General features: G+C 45.2%; 1 protein-coding gene across 1 annotated transcript in view; it reads left to right on the forward strand.

Moving 5' to 3' along the window:
* DOCK1 (dedicator of cytokinesis 1) overlaps window positions 1–10,693 on the forward strand; it is a 462,145-nt gene that overhangs the window by 4,403 nt on the left and 447,049 nt on the right. Inside the window, exon 2 of the mRNA XM_077762917.1 lies at window positions 4,609–4,692. Coding sequence (XP_077619043.1) covers window positions 4,609–4,692 — 84 coding nt within the window. The remainder of the gene's footprint in view (window positions 1–4,608; window positions 4,693–10,693) is intronic.

Consider the following 10,693-nt stretch of genomic DNA (forward strand, 5'->3'; position numbering starts at 1 on the left):
TTTTTTTTTTTTTTTTTTTTTAATGTGTATTTATTTTGAAATGTGGAGGAAGGGCAGAGAGAAAGGGAGAGAGAGAATCCCAGGCAGGCTCCACGCTGCTTGGCACAGAGCCCAATGTAGGGCTTGAGCCCATGGCTGTGAGATCATGACTTGAGCTGATATCAAGAGCCGGATGCTTAACCGACTGAGCCACCCAGGTGCTCCCATGTCTTGGCTATTGTAAATAATGCTGCAATAAACATAGGGGTGCAGATATTTTTTTGAATTAGTGCTTTCATTTTCTTTGGGTAAATGCCCAGTAAGGATTGCTGGATCATATGATATTTATATTTAAAAATTTTTGAGGACCCTCTGTATGATTTTCCACAGTGGGTGCATAAATTTACATCCCCACGAACAGAGCATGAGGGTTCCTTTTTCTCCACATCTTCTCTAGCACTTGTTATGTCTTGTCTTTTTGATTCTAGCCTTTTTGACAGATGTGAGGTGATTATTTTATTATGGGTCTGATTTGCATTTCCCTCGTGATTGGTGATGTTGAGCATCTTTTCGTGTGTCTGTTGGCCATCTGTATGTCCTCTTTGGGATAAGTTCTCTGCCCATTTTTTTAAATTTAAATTTTAGTTAACATACAGTGCAGTGTTGGTTTCAGGAGTAGATTTTAGTGATTCATAACTTACTTACAACACCCAGTGCTCATCACAAGTGCCCTCCTTAATGCCTGTCATCCATCTGGCCCATTTTCCAACCACCTCCCTCCATCCACCTACATTTTGTTCTCTATCATCAAGAGTCCTTGTGGCTTGGGGGTGCCTGGGTGACTCAGTCAGTTGAGCATCCAATTTTTGATCTGGGCTCAGATCACAATCTCACAGTTTGATATTTGAGCCCTGCATCGGGCTCTGTGTTGAGTATGGAGCCTACTTCAGAGTCTCTCTCCCCCTCCTCCCTCCTCTCTGCCCCTGCTCTGCTTTCTCTCTCTCTCCCAAAATAAATAAATAAATAAGCATGGTTTGTTTCCCTTTCTTCTCTTCTTTCCCTCTTCCTATATATTCATGTGTTTTGTTTGTTAAATCCACGTATGAGTGAAAAATGGTATTTGTCTTTCTCGGATTGTCTTATTTTTCATAGCATAATATATTCTAGCTCCATCCACATCATTGCAAATGGCAAGAGTTCATTTTTGGTGGCTGAGTAATACTGCAGTGTGTGTGTGTGTGTGTGTGTGTGTGTGTGTACACACCACATCTTTATCCATTTATCAGCTGATGGGCATTTGGGCTCTCTCTATCATTTGGCTATTGTTGATAATGCTGCTATAAACATTGGGGAACATGTACCCCTTTAAATTGTGTTTTTGTATCCTTTGGGATCCTTACTATTGCATTTGCTGTATTGTAGGGTAGTTCTATTTTTAGTTTTTTGAGGAATCTTCATGCTGTTCTCCAGAGTGACTGCACCATTTAGCATTCCTACCTGCAGTGCAAGAGGGTTCCCCTTTCCCTGCATCATCACCAGCACCTATTATTTCTTGTGTTGTTATTTTTAACCATTCTGATAGGTGTGAGGTAGTATCTCGTTGTGTCTCCCTGATGATGGATGATGTTAAGCATTTTTTCATGTGTCTGTTAGCCATCTGGATAATCTTCTTTGGAAAAATATCTGCTCCTGTCTTTTGCCCATTTCTTCACTGGGTTATTTGATTTTTGGGTATTGAGTTTGATAAGTTCTTTATATATTTTGGATACTAACCCTTTATCAGATATATCATTGGCAAATATCATCCCTCATTCTGTAGGCTGCCTTTTAGTTTTGTTAATTGTTTCCTTTGCTGTGCAGAAGCTTTTTATCTTGGTGAAGTCCCAGTAGTTCATGGTCGCTTTCGTTTCCCTTGCCTTCAGTGATTTGTCTAATAAGAAGTTGGTGCGGCTGAGGGCAAAGGAGTTGCTGCCTGTGTTCTACGTTAGGATTTTGATGGTTTCCTGTCTCTCATGTAGGCATTTTCATCGATTTTGAATTTATTTTTGCGTACGGTGTATGAAAGTGGTCCAGTTTCATTCTTCTGCATGTTGCTGTCCAATTTTCCCAGCACCATTTGTTAAAGCCCAGCCTATGTTTTAATTGGATTGCTTTGTTTAGGTGTTGAGCTGTATAAGCTCATTGTATAATTTGGATACTGTCCTCTTATCAGATGTATTATTTGCAAACACCTTCTCCTATTCAGTAGTTTGTCCTTTGTTTTGTTGATGGTTTCCTTCTCTGTGCAAAAGCTTTTTACTTTGCTGTAGTCCTAATAGTTTATTTTTGCTTTTGTTTCTCATACCTGAGGAGACATATCTAGAACCGTGTTTCAATAGATGAAGTCGGAGAAATTGCTGCCTGTGTTTTCTTCTAGGAGTTCTGCGGTTTCAGGTCTTACATGTAGGTCCTTAATCCACCTTGAGTGTATTTTCCTGTACGGTGTACGAAAGTGGTCCAGTTTCATTCTTTTGCATGTAGCTGTCAGGTTTTGCCAACGCCATTTGTTGAAGGACCATCTTTTCCCTGTTGTCTATTCTTGCTTCCTTCGTTGTTGATTAATTGACCATATAAGCATGGGTGTATTTTGGGCTCTCTATTCTGTTCTGCTGATCTATTTGTTTTGTGCCAAAATCATACTGTTTTGATTTTACTGTTTTGTACTATAGTTTGAAATCTGGGATTGTGGTATCCCCAGCTTTGTGCCTCTTTGTCATGTTTTCTTTCTTTTTCTTCCTTTTTTTTTTTTTTTTTTAAGAGAGTAGGCTACTGGAATATTCTTTGTGTCTTAAATACTTTCTAATATCCTTTTTCCACCGTGATAGTTATCTTCATGTCATCATGATCAAGCAAAATTGTGTTCTGCATTTAACGGTATGACTTTTTTATGTGCTTATCTAAGAGAAATAGGAACCACTGTATGCCAGGATAAACATTAGCAATGTCAGAGATTTGTTGAGTATTGTTCCTTTTAAGAATTTCTTCTTGGGGCTCCTGGGTGGCTTAGTCGGTTAAGCGTCCGACTTTCGCTTAGGTCATGATCTCGCAGTTCGTGGGTTCGAGCCCCGCGTCGGGCTCTGTGCTGACAGCCAGCTCAGAGCCTGGAGCCTGTTTCAGTCTGTGACTCCCTCTCTCTCTGACCCTCCCCTGCTCACACTGTCTCTCTCTCTCTCTCCTAGAAATAAATGAAAACATTAAAAAAAAATTAAAAAAAAAAGAATTTCTTCTTAAAGTTGGACACATTTTTGCCCATTTGATTGTAACGTAGCTTTTGGCTTAATTTCAACAATGGTTATATGATAATTAAAAAAATCAGTTTGGCCGGATGTGTGGGTGGCTCAGTCATTTGGGCATCTGACTTTGGCTCAGGTCATGATATATCTCATGGCTCGTGGGTTTGAGCCCCGCATCGGGCTCTGTGTTGACAGCTCGGAGCCCAGAGACTGCTTTGGATATTGTGTCTCCCTCTCTCTCTGCCCTTTCCCTGCTCATGCTCTGTCTTTCTCTCTCTCTCAAAAATAAATAAGCATTAAACAAAAAATCAGTTTGGTGTCTAAAGAATATTCAGTCCATGTGTAATTGATTCATAGTTAATAATTATTTAATTAAAAATCTATTAATGGAAATATAGACAGTATATCAAGTGATAATTAAAATGGTAATTAAAATGTTCTTCCTATTACAGTCAGCCATAAAAGGTAATAAAGTACATGGGATGGCATGCATGAACCTTCAAACTTTGTTAGAGAAGCCAGATAGATAAAGGACAGTATTGTTTGATTCTATCTATCTATCTTATCTATCTATCTATCTATTTTTCAGTGTTATTTATTTTGAGAGAGAGAGAGAGCGTGAGTGAGTGAGGGGCAGAGAGTGACAGAGACAGAGGATCAGAATTGAGCTCTTTGCTGAGGGTGCAGAGCCTGATGTGGGGCTCAAATCCGCAAACCTCGAGATCATGACCTGAGCCAAAGTCAGATGCTTAAGTGACTGAGCCCCCTAGGTGCCCCTGTTTGATTCTGTTTAATGAGGCAGGTGGAGTAGTCCAATTCAGAGGGACGGAGAAAGTGGACTACAGGTTCTCGGGCTGGTGGGGAGGAGGAATGCGGAGGTGCTGCCTAATGGGTATGGAGTTTCTGTTTGGAGTGATGGGGAGGTTGTGGCGGCTGCTAGTGGCGATGGTTCTACGACACTGAATGTAACCGCTCCCCCTGTTTGGCACTTAAAATGGTTAAAAGGGCAAATTTCACATCAGATTTCTTAACCACGTTAGTGTGGGTGTATTTCCGGGCTCCCTACAGTGTTCTGTGGATCTGTGTGTCTATTTTACTGCGCTTACCACACTGCGTTGATCACTCGAGCTTTGTAGGACACACTAAGAAAATCACGTACAGTTGCACAGGTTGTGGATTTCTTCCACTTGATGACTCTTTATATTTGTCTCTTGAAAGAAAAGGCTACCTTTGTGCCTTTCAGAGAGGATGATTGGGGCATGGACTGAGTACGTTTGAACATGGAAAACAAGCAGGGACAAGCCAGCAAAGTCCCTTCTACCTCTACTGATATCTCCTTTTCCCTTTTTCTCCACAGCTTTTTATAACTATGATGCCAGGGGAGCGGATGAACTTTCTTTACAAATAGGAGACACTGTGCACATCTTAGAGACATATGAAGGTGCGTATTCTTCTGGTGTCTTTTCTCTGACTGTTCTGGGCAATTGGCACACTTTTTCTCTGTTTTATAATATGTGTCCTCACAAGTCTTTCTCATATGATCACTTTTCTTGCATGATGGATGCCACTTCGGGGTAGTAATGAGGCTAGTCGTTATTTAATTGATACATTATTACAATGGAATTAAAACTAAAAATTCTGAATTTTAGCCTCTACGGTTTTCTGGGGAAATAGCTCTTTTCTTTTTTTTTTTTTTTTAAATGTTTTATTTATTTCTAGGAGAGAGAGAGAGAGACAGCGCAAGCAGGGGAGGGTCAGAGAGAGAGGGAGTCACAGACTGAAACAGGCTCCAGGCTCTGAGCTGGCAGTCAGCACAGAGCCCGACGCGGGGCTCGAACCCACGAACCGCGAGATCATGACCTAAGCGAAAGTCAGACGCTTAACCGACTAAGCCACCCAGGCGCCCCTGAAATAGCTCTTTTCATTAAAACAACAGAACTTATTGGTTCCTTTTTTGGCAGATGTATGTAAATGTTGACTATGAATAACTGACCACTTGAAAAAACAATGGGAAAAAAAATTTAAGATATCTTAGTGTTTAAGTCATTGTTTTGATGTATCTGATATATCCGGTGAGACTTCTTATGTTCTCACTTAGGTTTGTTAACAATGTCCTCAAAGGAACCGAGATTGTCATTTTTTTTTTCTTTGACCCCGTTTTCTTAGGGGTGATTGGAGTTTGTCACAGCTCTGTGGGACCTGACCTCGTCCAGTGAATCAGCCATTACCCAATAGACTAGAAATCCAGTAAATGTGCTATTGTGACGGTGGTTCCTCCATGTCCTTGGTTTTTCACAGTTTCTTTTCTTTAAATATTTATTTATTTTGAGGGAGAGACAGAGTGCACGTGGGGGAGGGGCAGCGAGAGGGAGACACAGAATCCGAAGTAGGCTCCAGGCTCTGAGCTGTCAGCACAGAGCCTGACGTGGGGCTCGAACCCATGAACCATGAGATCATGACCTGCGGTGAAGTCGGATGCTAAACTGACTGAGCCACTGAGGCTCCCCGTGCACACAGTTGGTTTTTGTCTTTAATGCTGTGCATATCGTTAGAACACCCCCCCCCCCTTCTTCCTGTCCTGAGGTTACTGTTGTACAGAAAGGGAGCAGCGATGGGCCGGATGTCTGAGACTCCTCAGATCTGGACATTTTTGTAAAATTGTGTTTTAGCGCTGGTGGCTTTCTTTTCTGCTTGAAGGGGTGATGCATGTAGAGCAGATGAATGAGAAGAACTGATTAAAATCGATTATTTCAATAGAAAAATTGCTTTTAGATGGGGTTTAGCTAATTCTTCCAGTAAGAGGTGGGGGTAGGAGAGGAGACCGCAGTCCCCTGTCGCATCGGTACACTGGCCTCCACGCTCCGTCTAGGTAATCACTTTGCACCAGTGAAGCGGACGTGAGCCTCGGTGCTCAGGCAGGCAGGCCACGGCTTGCTGCAGGGCCCCTCCCAGACACCTGGGAACGCACCCGAGGCCGTGCCCTTGCTTTGTCCTTGTGACCACTTGGACTTAGAATTCTAGTCCCCTTGCATCTTCAACCCTAAAACCGCCCGGGTGAGGGTGAGGTATCAGCTCTAGTGTCGTGTGCCTGGAAGCAGCTGTAACTGCACAAACAGACCCTGTCCTTAAGCGAATGGGTAGTTGTGATGGTGCCTTCTGCTTGTTTTCAGTTTTTATCGCTGACAGTTGGGTTGGCTTTTCTGCTCTCTCCAGTACATATTGCCGGTGTTGGAGAGGAAGCAGAGGGAAATTAAGTAGAGGTTAGGGATCAAGCCTCTCATATCAGACACTTTACTGATCTGAAGGGAAAAATGCTCTTACATCTTTTTTATGTTTGACCCTGCTCTGCTGAAGTCGAAATCCTGGTTAATAAATGCCGGGTGGTGACGTCATTCCTGAATAGATAGCAATTTCCGGTCAGTCCGGGCATGCGGAGATGGCTACCTCTGTTCTTTGCTTCCTAAGAAGAACGGACCCTTCAATCAGTGGGATCCTGTGACGAGCCAGCCATCCTTGCTGCACATTTGACTTAAAAACAAACAAACAAACAACTGGAAGGCAGGCATCGTGTAAAGGATTCTTCAGTGAGCATTCAGTTTCCGGGCTAGTCAGTCTTCCAGATTCTGATGAAAATATTCCAGTCGTTGTGAAGACCCTTTCACACAAAACAAATTCCTTTTCTGTGACAACTGTCGTTTTGGTTTTAATCGGAATCTGGTCAGAGAAATGCTTTTGGGGAAGTAGTTTTGACTTTGGGAAACTGGGTGTCTTTATTCATCAAATAAAAATGGAATAATTGTTTTTCTGCTCCTTCTGTTTGTTCTACTTAAGTTTCACGGGTCATATTTGAGTTCGGCATTTTTTTTTCCTCCTCTCCCCTCCTGCGTTCCTTGTAAGAAAATGTATTTCTGTTTGTCAAATTTAATTTTCTTTTTCTGCGTGATCCTTTTCAGGAATTTACTTGGATTTCTGCAGAGAATATAAATTCTAGATGATCAGTCTTTATAGGAAGGTTCAAAGAACAGATTCACCTTCATGTTGTGGTTACTTTCTCTCTCTTGGGCTCATGAGGGCCTGGAGCCTAGAGCAAAGAAAAAGCAGTTTACAGGTCACTGTGCAGGTGGAAGGAGCTTGGAGGGGTCAATGAAGGCATGCCCCTGCCTTAAGCGGCGTCCAGGCTCAAGCAGACCGGAGAGGTGAGAACGATCCCATGTTTATTAAGTGATTCTCTAGTGGACGGCCCTGCCACCTGCTCGTTTCCATGAAGCTCTTGGAGGCTGGATGCTGAATTCAGGGAGGCTGCAGGCATGTATGAAGATTAGGAAATTATTCTTTTGATTAAACCACGATACTGGAACTGAATATATTCAGATTTTTCTAGGAGTAATAATCTGTTTTTGTCCAAAATACACACGAATTCCTTTTTAGGCTGTCAGCATCCGTCAGCCGAAGGTCTTGTGAGGCAGTATGAGTTTCCTGGGGCCTTTATAGCAAAGTACGACACGCTGGGTAACTTAGACAGAGAGCAGAGGTGTGTTCTTAGCCAGTGCAGGAGGCTGGTAGTCCCAGGTCAGGATGTCGGCTGCGCCGGTCCCTTCTGAGGGCTGTGAGGGAGGAGCTGTGACATGTGTCCCCCCAGCCTCCGTGGTTTGCCAATAGCCTTTGGTGTCCTTAGACTGTAGATGCGACACTCTGGTGTCTGCCTTCATCTTCACACAGCAGCCTCCTGTGCGTGTCTCCGTCTGCTTTCCCTTTTTATAAGGATGCCAGGGCCCAGTGTCGTGAAGTCATTTTAACTCGGTCATTTGCAAAGACCTTATATCCAAATAAGGTCGCATTCACGGGCAGAGTTAGGACTTCAACATCTACTTTGACAGACACAGTTCAACTCATGACAGACTGGAGAAGGCAGTCACTTCGAATAGGCTCTCATTTCATAGAAGACCACCGAGCCGTCCAGCCCAGCCCCCACTCAGCAAACATCCTTTGCGGCTTGTCCCCGGCGACTGGCCGCCTGGCCCTGGCCCGGTGCCAGAGCGCTGTAGCTGTGGTTACCATCTTCCTAGGAATGATCACTTTGTGCCCCGAGCTGCGGGGCTGAGTGTGCCCCCACGCAGAGGGACACATGTTGGTGCTTTGTCCAGAATGCCCATCGTGCATGTGGGTGCTGACCATGAGGACGTGATATGGTCACATCTGGAGTTGGCTCTCTTGTTCAGTACTCGGAGCAGGACACCGTACACCTGACATAGGTGAATGTCGTGTCCATGTTCGGGCGGCTAGTTAAAAACAGCAGATCCCAGAATCTTGGTGATGCGGTTCTCACCTGTTCATCCTTGAAAGCACCCCAGCTTCTTCCGCATGCACGTCCTGTCCTTGATGCTGATGGCTTCTCAGGGAAGAGAGAGGGCACCTTTCCGCATGCTGCTCTGTCTAGCACGACTTCTCCCTCCTCCATCTGGCTAACCATGGGGCGTCCTTCAAGACTCCCCCCGAGCACACCTGCCTGGGCAGAAGCTCCTTCCTGTCTGGCCCCGACCTTCTTTGCTCTGCCTGGTACCGTCCCGTCTCGGCACCGCCCCTGGACTTGGACTTGAGTGAGTGTGTACCTCTTGTTCTGCTGGGAACACTGACCTGGCTGCCGTTGGCCTGTGTTGGACTGTGTGCTCCCTGAGGTTGGGGCGGTGTCTTGCCCATATTTGCCTGTCTCTTAGGTGGGTGTTGCTCGTTTGGAGCAGCTTGCTTGACTCCACGGAGGCCACTCGTGAGCCCTGCCTGGGAGAAGTTAATCAGCCCGTTAGTACTACTGGCCCTGGACTTCTGCTCCTAACTCTCTTGTATCCCCTCCCTTCCCTGTAAGAAGCCTTCGCAGAGATATCTTCTCTCCTTCAAGCTACAGTCTCTGTCAACATGGTTTGGCTCTTGCTTCCCTCAGGAGGTCTTACCATGTGAGTTCACACACAGCAGGAATCGGGTCTCCTCTCTTTCTGTATCTTGCTCTGTCTAATGTGGTCTCTGGCACATCATAGTGTGTGGGCTCAGTTGATTGAAGGAAATAATGTATGCAAATAATCTTGGGGAGGAAAATGATAGGCTTTCGTTTTGCTTTGGAAGGCAATTAAGAAACTCTAAGCATCTATTGTTTCAACATTAAAAAAAAAGACAAGGTTCCCTACGTTTTATCCCCATGGCTCAACCCTTCCTTCTCCCTCTTCCCATGGAAAACCCTTTTACCGTGTTTGAAGCGGATGTTTTTGTTTGCCCGTGTTCTTGTCCCGTTTGGCATGCGTGTATTTTTCATGTATATAAATCCGAGTGTAGCTCTCGTTCTGTTTCTTTTTTTTTTTTTTTAATGTTTTTATTTATTTATAGAAGAGAGAGAGACAGCATGAGCAGGGGAGGGTCAGAGAGAGAGGGAGTCACAGACTGAAACAGGCTCCAGGCTCTGAGCTGGCAGTCAGCACAGAGCCCGACGCGGGGCTCGAACCCACGAACCTCGAGATCATGACCTAAGCGAAAGTCGGACGCTTAACCGACTAAGCCACCCAGGCGCCCCAACTCTCGTTCTGTTTCTTACTTCTTTGTCCAGCGCTCTATTCTGAGACGCACTCCTGTTTATGTGTAGCATGTGTTTAGTTCAGGGCTCACCGCTGTGTGTGCTCCCGTGTCGTACGGACAGCCTTCCCAGCTCTGGGCACTCAGATCCCCTCTATCGACACCGCCCTACATCACGTCGCGTGGGCCTTCTGCCGCCTTCCCACCATGCGCGGGCGGGTGTGCGCGTGTCTTTCCGGGACACCTTCCCAGGCTGGTGGTGGCCGGTTGCAGGCTGTGGGGACGGATACTTTGGATAAGTAGAGATGGCCGCTCCCATTCGGTTCCTGCAGGCTACACGCTTCCCCAGGGTGCCCGGGGCTGCCCCTGTCATGCAGCCTTACAATTTTTGCTCCGAAAGTTTGTGCAGTAAAATTGTGTCTGATGATCATGAACTTTGAGCCTCTCTTCATACAGGGGTAAATCCTTGGGTTTCTCCTATGCACTGTTGATAAGTGCTGCTCTGTCTTGCTTGGTTTCTGTGTTTTTCATGTCATTTTGCAGTCTTTGCTTCCAGGTTTTGGGACATTTAGTCCTTGTCAGTTTCAGAAAAGAATAGGCATGTTAATAATGAAGATAGGAAGGCTACAGTGACACCATGGAGGACTGTCCTTAAAACTGAGTAAATATAGCCTTTCTTCGGTTCCAGATGCAGGCTGCTGACTGCATCGACCTCTGCCTTTTTTCCGTTTCACTGTTTTGAACGCCACTCTCGACGGGCACAGGTTCTGGGCTGGCACGCAGTGACGAGTGAGGCAGACAGCACAGCTGTCTGGAGACCATCCTGCACACGTATGCTGGAAATGTCCATATCTTGCGGGCCCCCCCCGCGCCCCCCCCCGTCCCCC

Source organism: Crocuta crocuta, unplaced genomic scaffold, assembly GCF_008692635.1.
Source record: "Crocuta crocuta isolate KB4526 unplaced genomic scaffold, BGI_CrCroc_1.0 scaffold466, whole genome shotgun sequence".
Taxonomy (NCBI): domain Eukaryota; kingdom Metazoa; phylum Chordata; class Mammalia; order Carnivora; family Hyaenidae; genus Crocuta; species Crocuta crocuta.